We start from the raw sequence: 16,463 nt of genomic DNA on the forward strand, positions 1-16,463 counted from the left end.
CAGCAACTGTGGAACCGGGGGAAAGTTTCACAATGGACGACGTTGAAACAATTTGCAACGACCGCCGTACCATGCCGGAAACTCGCTCCAACGTTTCGAATTTCGAATATCCGCTCTTCCCCTTCTTCGAATACGGACGCGATGACGCGAGAATTCGCGAGAAAACGCGGCCTTTCACTCGCAGCGGTTAAAATCGCAACGGCATTAACAACGATCGAAACGGATTCTAGTTGCCAGGTTAGTTTCATCGTCGAAATCGAAAAAGGAGCTACGTGTACGTATTTACGACGCGGCTCGATGTCACCGGGAGACGTAAACGATCGTGCCTGCTCCTCTAAGCAATGGTTGGAACGAAGCAGAGGTCGCGTAACCGATCAATTACTACATCGTCCAGTGGAGATCCTATCGTTGCGACAGTGGTTCCCTAATTTCACATTTTAACCGCGCGAAATCCCGAATCGAATCGTAATCGAACCACAAATCCATTAGAAAGCTCGATGGTACTCATATTACGTGAATAGATGGGACATATTATACGAAGGCGTATTATTGTTTACGACCAAATGTGTTTCGATATTACGTTTCGAATATGCAAACGAATATCATCTGTCCGATCCGTTTTTAATAACTCGGCTACATCGATAACCCGATAAAAATATTCCTACGGGTTAAGGAAATTCGAGGATTTGGGAATACAAATTATTGACTATATTTCACACACCACAGTTATACATCTATATTACTCTCTGAAGAACGTCTTGCACGCACGCTTGTCGCCAACCGACTATCCTAGATTCTTCTAACATCTGGCAACAGTCTTTTGTCTCCACTAAGACCTTGACGCCCTCTAACCCTTACACACACACTCTCATGTACAGTGTAAATGTATCACTTCCCTAACACGCCTCCTTACATTTATACTGTACACTTAATTTTATTTACATACTTGTCCAATTAACAAAATATTTAACATTTATCGCTTTATTTACATTTCTCTTATTTTACATTCATCCATGACCTAAACCTTTCAAATTTCTCTCTACACAGTGCCTTCGTAAAAATATCCGCAGTGTTTTCTTCTGTACTTACTTTTATCATGTTTATCTTATTTTCCTTTACGTACTCGTGAACGTAATGGTAATGAACTTCAATGTGTTTAGAATTTTTTGTAAAAGTTCCGTATTTTGCTATACTCATTACTCCAGAGTCATCCTCATAGATTTTTACAGGGTTATCGTCTACATTTACATCGAAGATTTTCATTAGTTCTCTGATAGTCATTACTTCGCTCACCGCTTCCGATAGAGCAACATACTCTGCATTCGTCGAGGCTTTTGTCACACACCTTTGTTTTTTAGACTTCCATCCAATTACATTTCCATACAATCTAATTACATACCCAGAAGTCGATTTCCTATCTATATGATCTCCTGCCCAATCAGCGTCCACATAACAATCTATCGTTTCGCACTTTTCATTTCTATTATAATGTAGCCCTAAATCTCTAGTCCGGTACAAATATTTCAATATTCGCAAGGCATATTTAAAATGTGTCTCGTTACAACAATCTTGAAATCTACTCAGATAATTCACACTATAACTTTTATCGGGTCTGGTATTTACACTAATATACAACAATGCGCCAATTAAATTCTTGTATCCAATGTCCTCTCTATTTATCTCAGCTTTTTCAATTTTTAAGTTGGTCTCCATAGGTGTACAGTACAATTTGCTATTATGTAATTTATATTTGTTTGCTAATGATTCTATGTATATCTTTTGGCTTAATCTCATTTCATTTTTTAAATAATCATACTCTATATTTATTCCAAGATATTCTTTTACTTCACCTAAATCTTTCATTTCAAATTTATCAGTTAATAATTTTTTTTCTTTTTTTTTTACACTTTGTATCTTCCCTTTGTTTTTACTACAAATCAACAAATCGTCTACGTATATTAACACATAAACAACATTTTCTCCCTCTCCATAAGTATATAGGCACAGCTCTATATTGTTCTTCTTAAAACCTAATCTCGTCACATACTTATCAAAACACTCATACCAGTCCCTCGGACTTTCTTTTAACCCATAAAGCGCTTTCGATAATTTACAAACTCTATTCGTTCCGTCCGCATATCCCTTTGGTTGATTTACATATACCTCCGAGGTTACTTCACCATTTAAAAAGGCAGTTTCTACATCCATTTGCTCAATTATTAATCCATTTTGACAACAATATGATAGCAATATCTTAAAGGTCTGATTACTCGCCACTGGAGAATATATGTCATCGGCTACGTTTCTTTGTTGAAATCCCCTTACCACTAATCTAGCCTTATACCTGTCCTCTGATTTTTTCGTGTAAACCCATTTTACATCTAATACTTCTTTGCCTTTTACCCTTTCTACCAATTTCCAAGTTTTATTCTTATAGAGACATTCTATTTCCTTATCCATAGTCTGGATACCTTACTGGAGTTTTCTTAATACGTGTAGATCTCCTAGTAGTGTTTGAGCTTTCAGTACTACTATCATTTTCATCTTCCCTACCTTCTAACTCTTCCTTATCCATACCATCCAATGAATAGTTATCTTCGCTATCATTTCTCTAATCTGCCTCTAATGAGTTTTCCTCAAAACCGATACATTTAGTGTCTGTCTCTATGACCTCTACATGTCTAGCTATTGTTATTTTCCCACCTAATAAGACTCTGTATCCTACTTCACTATATCCTGATAAAATTCCCATATCTGCCTTCTTGTCCCATTTGGAAACTCTTTTTTGTTCTGGCCTTCTTACAAAAACTTTACTTCCATATAGATGTAGATTTTTAACACTTGGTTTTCTCCCGAAGAATATTTCAAAAGGTGTCTTTCTCTCTATAGTATTCGCTAATATTCGATATTTCAAGTATACCGCTGTACAAGCTATTTCCGGCCAGTACCTTTTATGTACTTTCTCTTCCGCTAACAAGCAACGCGCCATGTCCATCACTGTTCTATTATACCTTTCCGCTGTCCCGTTTAATTCATGTACGTATGTTGGGCAATTATTTATTCTTATACCTTTATCCCTAGCAAATTTATAAATTCGATTATTTAAATATTCTTTGCCATTATCGCATCTTAATATTTTTAACCTCTTGCCCGTTAAATTTTCGGCTTCATTTACGAACGGTACGAAAGAATCAAAGACCTCATCTTTTGATTTTATACAATAGATCCTAGCTATTTTACTATAATCATCGATAGATGAAATAAAATATTTTTCTCCATTGAATCCGGTAGTCTTGTAGTGGAGTAGTTGCTGCCAGGTGAAAAGAGAATTCGCGTTTCGTCCCGGGACTACCGGTGGACTCGTCAGTAAGGCTATGCCCGGTAGTCCCTGCCTTAGACGCAGAGGGAGTCTCTCGCTAGGTGCGGTATTTGTATCGTGACACCCTATATTCGATCGCTAGCGAGACAGATAGACTCGTTGTCGTCGTAGTAGCCCTCTGGTGTTGGCGGTTGGTACCCGCGAATCGCCCGGGAGGTGTTACGACCGCGTTGATGCCTCGGATCTGTCGGCGTCCTGTTGGCACCAATCCGCCGCAGTCTTAAAGGGACCACACACGTCCGTATGAATAATTTCCATTATTTCCCTAGCCTTAGTTCGATTATTTTTGAAAGGTAAGTTATGCATTTTGCTTTCTATACACACCCTACATTTCAAAAGTTCCATTTCAAATTCATTAGGTATGCCAGTCACTAGCTGCTCTTTACCCAAAATCTTTAAGTATTTAAAATTTACGTGTCCTAGCATCCTATGCCATCTTTCCTTTTTACTCATACCACTACGTTCGGCGCTGTTTACTAAGTGCTTCTTCCCTTTCAATATACTTTTTATTCTATATGTCCCATTCTCTTTGAACGCTACAGCTGTAAGTTTATTATCCTCATCTATTACTTTCGCAATATTTCCTTTGGAAATAACCGTATTCTTATTGTCTGTTAGTTTACCTAAACTAATCAAATTTGCGGACATTTCTTTCGCGTAAAATACTTTCCTCATATTTATTTCATTTTGTTTTCCGAATGCTTCAAAATAACTTATAACATTCCCAACTTTTGACGCTTTTATCGGTCTATTATCGCCTAAATATATATTTACCGGTTCTCTTAGGTCGATAGATTTATCAAAATAATTTATATCATTAATTATGTGATCGGTACAACCGCTATCTAATAGCCACACTATTTCGTTCTTACTTATTTCATTCGTCTCACTGCTGTTTGCTGCGTGCGCCGTTGCTATCCATATGCCTGCTCTTGAGTTTCCATGCTCGCCCGTGCCGGTTGTTGATTGACGATGAAAGTTTCCACGTCCCCTGCTCGTATTGCCTTTGTTCCCTCTTTCTCTGTTTCGACCACGTGTTGGCCCATGCCAATAGCCGTTACTGCTTCCCGCTTGGACGCCATTTTGACACTCTCTCTCGCAAAGTGTCCTAATCTTCCACATCTGAAGCATCCTTCCTTTTTTGCAGAAAAGGCGTTGGTTTGTCTTTCTCCTCGATTGGATTTATTTTTCTTCTCTGCTATTTCTATTTTATTTTTCACATACGCTACCGTTTGATTCTCTTCTTTCAATGCGTCTATTACGTCCGCTATGTAGCTGTATTCTTCGGGTAACGTATTCAGCATGTAATTCAGCTTTTCCCTCTCACTTACTTGTGCGCCCGCACTTTTTAATTCGTTTATTAATTTTTCGAAATCGTTAAAGAATGATGCTGAATCACTGTAGTTCTCCAGTCTTATGTTTTCCAATCTCCTTCTGCATACTATCTGCAGTGCCGTCGATTCTTTCAAGTACATTTCATCGAACCATTTTATTATATCATACGCCGTTTTTCCTTCCCTAACATACTCCAATTGTCTGTTCTTTATTGCACTACAAATTATATTTATCGCCTTCAAATCCTTTTTGTCCCGGTCTTCATCGTCTCTTTCGTTCTTCATTCTAGTTGTAACAACCTCGCATTCCTTATATTTGAGAAACATCGTGATTCTTTGCTTCCACATTCCATAATCCTCACCATCGAATATAGGTATCATGATTTCCGATCTCTCCATTTTAATTGATTCTTCCTTTTTTTCTTTTCTTACTACGTGCTCGAAGTATATTTTTCCTCTGAAAGTTTTTTTTTCTTTACTGAAAACTCACTCGCAAGATCCTAACCACGCACTAAATATCTTGCAAAACTAGTAACCATGCTCTGCTACCATGTTAAGGAAATTCGAGGATTTGGAAATACAAATAATTGACTATATTTCACACACAACAGCTATACATCTATATTACACTCTGAAGAACGTCTTGCACGCACGCATGTCGCCAACCGACTATCCAGAATCTCCTAACGGCAGTCTTTTGTCTCAACTAAGACCTGGACGCCCTCTGACCCTTACACACACTCTCATGTACAGTGTAAATGTATCACTTCCCTAACAGTGTCCTTGGGTAGAACGGTCGAGATAATGCGGACGCGAACTTGGTTGTCGTCAAGTCGCGTGTAGGTGATGAGCTGCAGGTGTCATGCAATGAGTTACGCGTGACTCGCGACGAGATCGGCGTTCGAGTCGATGCGATCTTCTCCGTCGGCGGAGTCTGAATAGCGTTACTGTTTAGATTATTATTGTTTCCCTGGATCCTGATAGACGTGTTGCTGCTATATTCTGGTGGTTGTGAATTCGCCATGGTGGGTACTTTATCCGTGGGCCCTTGTGGCAATGGCGAAGGTGGCGTCATCGCATTATGTCCCGGAAAATGATTCTCCGGTAATTTAAGCGAAGCAGTCTCGCGAGCTGATTCGTCGTTGGTCGATTGTGACGTCGTAGTTAGTCGTATGTGGTTTAACTGATTGCTTACTCGGAGTACTAATTTTTTGTACTCGTCTGCTATTTCAAGGCCGCGCTCGCTCGCTTCCTCGTCTATGCTCACAATCTCGTTTTAAATGACGCGGAGTTCCATCTCATAGATTTCCAGACGATTTTTGATTTGGATAAACTTGGCCTCTCGCGGACAGCCGGATTGTTCGATTACGTCCAGTTTTTTTCTTAAGCGTGTAAAGTGGCCGGTATATTGGCCCCGGCGTCGACGCAAGGCGGCAAGTTCGTTTCCGGTTGCCATTATTTGTTATATAATTGAGAATGGAGTGGTTATAACTTACTTCTGTTGACGATTGTCCAGTTGCGGCAGGAGGCTGCGTGGTTGCGTTTCAACCACCGAATTATACCTCTTCAAGGGTGACGGCCCTTGACGTTACTGACCTCGCTGGGGTGGTATCGCTTCCGCTGCTGGTTATGTTGGATTCACGTGGCACTGTATGATAGTGGGTGTCACTGGTGTGCACTTTTCACTTGACACTGAATCTGGCTCGAAGGACCAAATGTTACGACCCTTCGCGGAGAGACGCGGTTGCGAGGAAAACGATTCGGTTAATCGACGCCGCGAAATCGTCGTTCCCCCTGTTTCGGTTAAGATAACAGAGGTGGTTAAATGAATATGACACAGTATAGTAAGTTATATATCACCGTTTATTCTGACAACTTGTAAAGAAGACACTTACGCTGGTGTGTATGTACGCGATGAGTGAGTGACTGATCTACGGGTGTATTCCCGGTCAAAGGATGTTGACTGTTCGAAGGATGTAAAATCAGTGTGGTTCGGAGAGGATTCTGTGGCGGAGGAAAGCTAAGGATGGGTGTGTCTAGCGCACGGGGCCATCGGATTTGTTGGTGACGATTTTAGTTAGGAGAGTGAGGGAATAGGCTTCGTTGTTAATTGGTTAAACGAAGGGTCTTAACCGCCCACGAGAGAAAGTGGTTAGTGGGAGGAATGTTGCATCATACGTGAGAAAAACTTCCCTTGTCAAGCCGTAGTAGACAAAGGTCTTTAGAAATGCTTCGAAAACAGACGTTTGTTCAGTTTGGAGGACCTCGACTAGGAAATTCCTGAGATTTATGGAAGGTACTTGAGACTATTGAGCGTACGCAGTGAGTATCCGAAAACATCTGGTTGCCATCTTGCCCGCGGTGTGTGGCCTGGGCTAAGTAGAATGTTACGCGACGTAACAAATTACGTCGGTTCGGAAGTTGTATTACTAGATACTTATATTCACAGATTTCAATTCACTTATCCATTGATTGATGTTAGGACAAGTGAGGAACTTCGCATGTTATTAAATTAACAAATAAAATGTATTGTTCCTGATAAATGGTATGCAGAATAGTATTGGAAATAAAAGACTGATTTATATTACAGTTCAAGTGACTGATAGTAGGAAAGCAGTAATGGAACATGAGGCAACGTAATATAAAATTGAATCCCTGAGTATAGCATGTAGATAGTATTTCGAGTGTGGACGGAGGACAAAACTATGCACATTCCTTTTTCAATTCCAAGGAAAAACATCATCGATGAGTCAGATGTCAAAACACGATGGAAATTGCTCGTTGTTAATTGAGCAAGTTTGATACAATTACACAAGCTAAAGATTTAACTTGAAATTTTTTTGAAGAAATTTATTTTTGATTATACCTGATGTCAAGCGCGGTATTAAGTATCATGCTTTTATAACTATTGTTTTAAATATTTTTGTGTTGAAATAATGTCGTTTGGGTGTCTGTTTTGTACTGGAGGAGTACCCGAAATAATTATACTCGTCGTGTACAGCTAAACAGCTACAGGCAGTTGTTTGTATTCCTGGAACGCGTTGGATTCGTGTTTGCATGGTACGTTGATTGGAATGACTTAGAGGTGGGTTACTGGGGGTGCGAGTAATTATGTTTCAGCCAGGATTGGATAGAGAACGCGTTTAATCGGCGTTTAAAGATCCGCTTAAGATACACAAGCTCTGGTAGTTTCTAATTGGATCGTTATAGATGTCGAATCCTTTCTGCTAAATACGTTTTTCGGAGACATTAAGTTCATAAAGGTCATATTTTTAAAGAGGAGGAGAGAGGTGGTATGCATTGGATAAAGGTAACAATTTTATATGCAGGATGTTACGCCACGAGGCTCACCACAGGCTGTATTTTCTAACCTTCGCTCGTGGTCCTACAACGTCGCAGGCGGACCATCTTATCTGCCCGCCGGATCATATACAATGTATCGACGAGAGCATAGTTGTCGCCAAGCAGCGAGCTCTAGAAACGTCGATTTTTGACCGTTACGATTTTCACATAAGAAGAGGCATACGTGATCATAGGCGCGAGCGGTGGCCTGACCCGAGCATAGTGGGGGCCGTCTTCCAAATGAGACAAAGGAATAATCGAAGGGCGATCAGTTCCTTCTGACGAGTCAAACGTGACTCTTCGACAAATCTGACGAGTAAACGAATTTATCTAGAGAGTTCGCAAAGTCGAGTCAAATTTCTGTAACATAATCATCATATTATTGTAAAATATACTATTCTATGTTAACCTGTTAATACAGTGTTACATTCATTAAACCACCTCTGTTATCTTAACCGAAACAGGGAAACGACTATTTCGCGGCGTCGATTAACATAATCGTAGCGAGAATTTACGCCTCTCGCTGAAACGTTTTCCTAGCGACCGTGTCTCTCCGCGAACGGTCGTAACATTTGGTCCTTCGAGCCGGATACAGTGGCAAGTGAAAAGTGCACGCCAGTGACCTCCACTACCATACAGTGCCACGTGAATCCAATACAAACAGCAGCAGAAGCGTTACCACTCCAGCGAAGTCAGTAGCGCCAGGGACCATCAGTTTTGAAGAGGCATAACCCTCTTGAAAACGCAAGAACGCAACCACGCAGCCTCACGCCAACAACTAGACGGTCGACTTCAGTAAGAACACGTCTTACACATTAAACGAGACACACACGGTGACGAGTAACATTTAAACTCGCAACCGCAAGGTAAGCTCGTTCATTGCATTCTTCTCACAATCTGCTATACCAATGGAAAATACAGAGAAAATTACCTCCTTGCATCGGAGACGAGGCTTTCAAATCGGTCGATTTACCTTTCTATCGAAACGACTCGATGAATACGAAAAATCTAGACAACCGAATAAGGCCCATTTAACGGCCTATACGACACTACTCGACGACACGTGGAAACAATATCGATTGTTACAAGAGGAATTAGAAGATTTAGGCGAGATGGACGACGCGCGCGTTTCCGAAGTAACCGACACATATTACAATCTGGTAATACGAATACACACTCTCATGGATGATACACCAGCATCGTCGTCGAAATCACAAGGCTGCGAGTCTAATATCGCCGAGCCGACATCAATTAAACTGCCTGAAATTCACCTGCCTACTTTCGACGGTACCATCGAAAATTGGCATTCATTTTACGACTCCTTCTTATCCACTATCGATCGAAGCGAGCGACTTACACCCGTGCAGAAGTCCCACTACCTACGATCCTCTTTGACCGGAAAGGCCGCGCGAAGCATACAATCGTTAGATGTCACCGAGTTAAATTAATCGAACGCTATTGACGTTCTGATGGAAAAATGCGACTGCCACCGTCAAGTCTGCATGCGCCACTGGGACTTGATTTTTGACTATCCGAAAATAACCAAAGAGACACCCGAAGCGATAGATGATTTTCTTGAGACGGTCAAGGTAAACCTCCAAGCGCTAGAAAAACTCGGTGAACCAGTTACCTCAAATGTCGCTCTTATAAAATTATTCACGTCGAAGCTACCCTCAGCCATCATTCGCAAATGGCAGCGCACATTGCCGGACAGGAAAATGCCGTCATATACGCATCTGGTAGACTTTCTGAAAACACGGACGAACGGCGACAGGACAAGTTCAGCATCAACCGTGATAAAAAGAGAGTCCGATCAACACAAACGTCAGCGACCGAACGCACCGCGAAGTTACGCATTCACAACTACACATAATACGTTGGTGTGTCCGAATTGTCAAGGACAACACGAATTATGGAATTGTGATGTCTTCAAAGCAAAGTCGCCTAAAAAACGCCTTGAAATCGCCAAGAGGGCGTCTCTATGTACCAATTGTTTAGGTAAGGGACACGCTATTACTCATTGCTCCGCCGGTTCATGTCGCATCTGCAGGCAGCGACACCATACATACCTACATCAAGACCATGGTCATAGCAAATCACGACCACGTGTAAGCCGATCATCGAGCGGTCGATCATCGAGCGATCGATCATCCAACGGTCGATCTTCGCCTAGTTCACCGACCCCGCGATCGTCACATCGTTCGAGACGCGCATCCACGTCTCCCCGATCGTCTCCCCGATCGTCTCCGCGAACATCTCCGAAACGTGAATCTCGGTTATCGCGAACGACGGCATCGGGATCAAATATATCGTCCAGTCCTAGACGACAAGGAAAACAATGACGTCATCAAACGACCTTGTTAGGGACCGAACCACAGAAAACGGACTCATTGACCTCGCTTCCTTCTGAACCACTGCAGCACGATTTGTTAGTCACAGCGCAGGTCAACATATTGAACAATAAAGTTCAACCATTCCGTTGTAGAGCTCTGCTAGACACCGGCTCTAGCATGAACTTTATCACCGAAAAACTCGCTGATTCGCTAAAACTTAACCAACGGAAACGTTAGGTCCCAATCGGAACACTCAACACGTTATCGACAACCTCGAAACGTTACATCACGGCCACGATCATCTCCATCGACGGCACATACGAACGCACCTTGACGTTCCTAATCATACCGACAATATCGCCTTGGGTCCCAGATCAACCCGTAGATCGCTCAATAATACATATACCGAGGAATCTCCAACTAGCCGATCCAAGATTCCATAGGCCTGCGCCGATCGAAATATTGTTGAGCGCCGGACCAACGCTAGCATCACTCTGTGTCGGCCAACTTGACATCAGTCAAGCAAACGGGCCCGACTTGCGTCTGCAAAAAACGCGATTCGGATGGGTCATCGGGGGGAGCCCAACCTCGCAATCATCAGCACTCGCATTTCACGCCTTCACGACGGCTTTACAGGCGGACCCCGCCCGTGTTTGGGAAATCGACGAAGGACCGCCCACTGCACACATTTCGGAAGCGGAACGACAGTGCGAAGAACACTTTCGAAATCACGATCAACGCACCAACGAAGGGCGATACATGGTCGCTCTCCCATTCAACGAAACAATTCCTTCGCTTGGATCCTCTAAGACAATGGCGATGAAGCGACTCATTTTCCTCTGTCGTCGATTCCAACGAGACAAACGATTCGAAGCCGACTATCGCGCCGTGATACAAGAATATGTGGAATTAGGACACATGACGAAGATTACCACGGACAACTGCACGGACGACGGATATTTTCTGCCACATCACGGCGTGATCAAAGAGTCCAGCCAAACTACAAAACTCCGAGTTGTGTTTGACGGATCTGCACCAACCACCACCGGAGTTTCATTAAACGACGTACTTCATACGGGACCGAAACTACAAGATGACTTATTCTTCATCCTTCTAAGATTTCGTTCTCATCAATGCGTCATTACATTCGATGTCGAAAAGATGTATCGACAATTTCTTGTGCGTCCAGAGGATCGAAAATTTCAACAAATTTTGTGGCGTAATTCTGATGGAGAAGTTGACACCTATCAACTTAATACAGTGACATTCGGGCTGTCAGCGGCCCCTTATCTAGCCATTCGGTGCCTCAAACAACTGGCGGACGACGAGGGACATCGGTACCCACGAGCGGCGACGGTCTTACAGCGAGACTTCTACGTCGACGATGTTCTCACAGGAGTTGATAGAAAGGTCGAGGCACGATCATTGAGAACGGAGCTCACGGAACTGGCCGGCTTAAACATTCGAAAATGGGCATCGAACGACCGGGAACTGCTACGAGGACTTTTCGAGCAGGACATAAACGACAAGCTGCTACTAGGCGAATCGCAAACCTTCAAAACTCTGGGTGTGGTTTGGAATTCCTTTGACGATTCGATCCTATATTCCGTAAAAATTAATTCTACCGCCTCTCGAATCACGAAGAGAACAATCAGCTCCGAAATCGCCAAGATCTACGACCCCCCTGGATTATTGGCACCAGTGATCGTTCGTGCTAAGATGCTGCTCCAACGACTCTGGACTTTAAAAATTGATTGGGACGAATCTCTACCGGCTGACGTGCACACGGAATGGAGCAAATATTATGCACAGCTGCCATTATTGAATAACGTGAAGTTTCCACGTAAAACGATAATCAAGGCTGCAGCGGAAATTAAATTACACGGGTTCTGTGACGCTAGCGAAAGGGCTTATGGGGCATGCGTTTACCTTCGCACCATCACTCCGGATGGTCATGTCTGGACACGACTCCTCACTGCAAAATCAAAGGTGGCTCCACTGAAATCACAAACCATTCCAAGGCTGGAACTGAGTGGAGCACTTCTTCTCGCATCATTGGCCACCACAGTCCTTCAAGCTTTATCAAGCAACATTTCTCGGACTGTTTACTGGACGGATTCTACAATCGTACTTCATTGGATCAATACATCACCCCATACGCTGAAAACCTTTGTCGCTGATCGTGTGACAGAAATTCAGCAGAAGACTCACACCTCAGATTGGCGTCACATTCCCACTGCCGATAACCCTGCAGATCTCATATCTCGAGGCCAATCACCCGAAGATTTCCTGCGACCAACCATTTGGCAACATGGTCCGGAATGGCTCCAACAACCAGAAAGATACTGGCCGACGTGGAACCCAGTACCATTAACTGAAATACCAGAGGAGAAGAAAGCAACATGTCTGGCCGTGACTCCTGCTGACCACAGTCTACTGGAGAGATTTTCTTCTTGGCCCAAGCTGATTAGAATTACCGCTCGTTGCCTCCGATGGAGACAAAAACAGGATCGAGGGAGACCTCTAACCACACATGATTTAACCAATGCGCATAACAAATTGGTCAAACTGTTACAATTCTGTTATTTTTCAGATGAAATCCGCACTCTCCGAACAGATCGAAATTCTGCAGTGAAGGGGAAGCTGCAACGACTCAATCCATTTCTGGACAAAGACGGGATGTTGCGAGTCGGAGGCCGACTCAGTCACTCACCAATGCCGTTCAGTCAGAAACACCCAATCATTGTACCCAAATCCTCAGTCACAGCACTCATAATCGAGCATGAACACCTCATCAATCTCCACTCCGGAACTCAAGCTACCTTATACGCCTTAAGAAGATCTTATTGGCCTATCGACGGCCGTAGTCACGTTTGGAGCACGCTGAAGATGTTCGTCCGTTGCTGCCGAGCTAATCCACCTCCAGTGGATTACGTATTGGGCGACCTCCCAGCCTCACGGATAACGGAATCTCGACCGTTTACCAACGTCGGAATAGATTATTGCGGACCGTTTTACATCAAAGAACGAAAGGATCGCAACCGACGCAAAATTAAGGTATATGTAGCAATCTTTATATGTCTTGAAGTCAAAGCAGTCCACATCGAGCTGGTCAGCGACCTCACTAGCGAGGCCTTCATTGCTGCTCTGCGAAGATTCATCGCTCACCGAGAATTCTGTGTGACAATTTACTCCGACAACGGTACCATCTTCGTTGGCGCCAACAATGAATTACGAGAGCTCCGAAATCTCCTGCAATCCGACGATCATAAGGTAAAGGTTCAGTCCTTTTTAGTCGACCGACGGATCGAATGGCTCTTCATTCCTCCCAACTCACCTCACTTCGGAGGGCTATGGGAAGCTGCAGTGAAATCCTTCAAACGACATTTCAGGCGTGTCGCAGGTAACGAGCTCTTGACATTCGAAAATTTAAATACACTTATCATTGAAATCGAGTCTATCCTCAACTCCCGTCCGCTGACTCCAGTATCATCTGATCCATTACAACACAGGGTGGGGATACATGGGAGGCAGACGTAGAGAGGACGGAGCTGCGTGCGTAATCGAAATCTCCGGAAAACTGGAGAGCCTGGGCAAGGGAGGTAACCAGAGTGGAGGACTAGTGCCTGTGAGCGCAAAACGGGTGTGGATACGGGACGTCCGGCTTGGACAAGGAGGAGTTAAAGGAGGACGGAATGGTTGCCGGTTGCTCACCTGGACATCAACGCCCGGGGCGTTCGTCCACGGAGCCCTGATGGAACGCGGCAACGGATACGCCGCGGTCGAGTGGGCAGGGATGATGGTGGTGGGGGTGTACGTGTCACCTAACAGCGGACGGGCAGCGTTCGAAGAATTCCTAGACGGAGTTGGCGACTGCGTCAGGCGACGACTCCCACGACAAGTGCTCGTCCTGGGAGACTTCAACGCGCACTCCACGGAATGGGGGAACGCCAGGGCCAACGCGCGGCCGCACGCTATCAAACTGGGCCGCGGGACTTGGACTTCTGTTAGTGAACAGGGGCTCGACCAGTACCTGCGTGACGTGCAGAGGGAGCTCCATTGTTGACATAACATGGGCCTCCCCCGAGGCATTCAGGCGGATCTCAGGCTGGAGAGTGGCCGAAGGGGTCGAGACGCTGTCGGACCACCTCTACATATTGATGGAGGTGGACGCACCTGGACCTGGAATGCCGGCGACAAACGACGGGCGCGGCCCGCCGAGGGGGAGACACGCGCGCTTACCGCCTAGATGGAAAATAAAGGAGAGGAATGAAGATCTACTCCGGGCGGCGGCTATAGCAACAGCTTGGAGCTGGGAGGCCTCGACAACGACGACCGAAGCAGACGTGGAAGAGGAGGCCGAGAACCTGCGACAAGCCATGACAGCAATCTGCGACGCATCCATGCCACGGGCCACACCGGGCACGGTGCGAAGCAGAGCAGTTTACTGGTGGAACCCCGACATCGCGGAACTGAGGACGAGATGTGTCCGGGCCCGAAGACAGTACCTAAGGGCCTGCCGCTGGCGACGACGCGACGAAGAAGAAGTCTCCTTGCGCTACCGGACGTACCGCGCGCTACGGTGCTCGCTACAAAGGGAAATTAAAAAAGCGAAGGACTGTGCCTGGTCCGAACTGGTCGAAACAGTCGAGTCGGACCCATGGGGGAGGGCATACAGTGACACAGAAACTACGCGCGAAGGGCACCCTGACAACGGCGGAAATGGAACCTGCGCTGCTGACGCGGATCACCGGAACGCTCTTTCCCCCACAAGAGAACAGAGCGGCGGAACGGCCACGGTAAACGACACGACCGCTGGAATGGAGGGACGACTGGGAAGTCACGGAGGAGGAGATATGGGAGGCAACCAGAAGAATGACCGTCCGCAACGTGGCACCGGGCCCGGACGGAATCCCTGGCCGGATCTGGGGGGAAGTGATGGGGGTCATGGCCCCCAGACTCCGGCACCTCTTCACAAGATGCCTGAGGGAGGGAGTCTACCCCCGGGCGTGGCGGACGGCGAGGCTGGTCCTGCTCCATAAAGAGGGCCGACCGACGACCTCGCCGTCAGCGTACCGGCCGATATGCCTACTGGACGAGGTCGGCAAACTACTCGAGAGGGTAGTCGCCGCCCGCTTGGAACGACACATAGCGGGCCAAGTGCCAGGTTTGCACGAAAGCCAGTACGGCTTCCGGAAGGGGCGCTCGACGATTGACGCGGTCAGACGCGTACGAGCGATTGCGGAGGACATGGTCTCCCGGAAAGGCGTGGCGCTGGCGGTTTCCCTGGACATCGTCAACGCGTTCAACACCGTGCCATGGGACAGGATAGTGACGGCCCTGGAGCACTTCGAGGTTCCCAGCTACCTCGTCCGATTGATCCGAGCCTACCTCGACGACAGGCGGGTGTGTTAGACCAGTAAGGAAGGAGAGGAAAAGCGATCCGTTGAGCGTGGCGTCCCGCAGGGCTCGGTGCTGGGCCCCATACTATGGAACGTTGCGTACGACGAGGTACTACGATGCCCGCTACCCCCAGGCGCGGCCATTGTATGCTATGCGGACGACACCCTAATCCTGGTCGAGGGTCGTGGCTGGCACGAGACGCTGCGCATTGGCGGAATCGCAACGGCCTGTGCGACCCGTGCCGTGAACGAACTGGGCCTGAGAGTCTCCCCTGCGAAGTCGGAGGCCACCTGGATCTTTGACAGGAAGAGGCGAGGGACACCACCGCCCGGCCTATGCATAAACATGGCAGGTAAAACCGTCCGGGTGGGATCACAGATGAAGTATCTGGGACTCACCATCGACAGCCAGTGGACGTTCGAGCCGCACTTCGACTCACTGATCCCGAAGGTGTCAGCGGCTGCCAATGCCCTGTGCGGCCTACTACCGAACATCGGCGGGGCCGGAGACGCGGTGCGCCGACTTTACGAGGGCGTCGTTCGGTCACGAGTGATGTACGGGGCCCCAGTATGGGCGGACGACCTGATGGCAAGCCGTCGCAGCATTCTGCTCCTGAGAAGGCTACACTGAATGACCGCCATCAGAATCATTAGGGGATACCGGACGGTGTCG

At 46.0% G+C, this 16,463-nt stretch overlaps 1 protein-coding gene across 1 annotated transcript; it reads left to right on the forward strand.

The window, feature by feature from the left end:
• The first annotated feature begins 9,557 nt into the window (after positions 1–9,557).
• Positions 9,558–14,454, forward strand: LOC126876321 (uncharacterized). Its single transcript, XM_050639160.1, has 3 exons — positions 9,558–10,053; positions 10,762–13,791; positions 13,901–14,454. Exons 1-3 carry the CDS (start codon positions 9,558–9,560, stop codon positions 14,452–14,454), a joined length of 4,080 nt encoding a protein of 1,359 aa, XP_050495117.1.
• The last annotated feature ends 2,009 nt before the right edge of the window (positions 14,455–16,463 follow it).

Source organism: Bombus huntii, unplaced genomic scaffold (assembly GCF_024542735.1).
Source record: "Bombus huntii isolate Logan2020A unplaced genomic scaffold, iyBomHunt1.1 ctg00000069.1, whole genome shotgun sequence".
Taxonomy (NCBI): Eukaryota; Metazoa; Arthropoda; class Insecta; order Hymenoptera; family Apidae; genus Bombus; species Bombus huntii.

Coding starts and splice junctions, on each gene's coding strand:
- LOC126876321 (XM_050639160.1), top strand. CDS start 9,558: ATGCGCCACTGGGACTTGATTTTTGACTATCCGAAAATAACCAAAGAG. Junction 10,054..10,761: donor TCTATGTACCAATTGTTTAG/GTAAGGGACACG, acceptor CTTGGGTCCCAG/ATCAACCCGTAGATCGCTCA. Junction 13,792..13,900: donor ACATTTCAGGCGTGTCGCAG/GTAACGAGCTCT, acceptor ATTACAACACAG/GGTGGGGATACATGGGAGGC.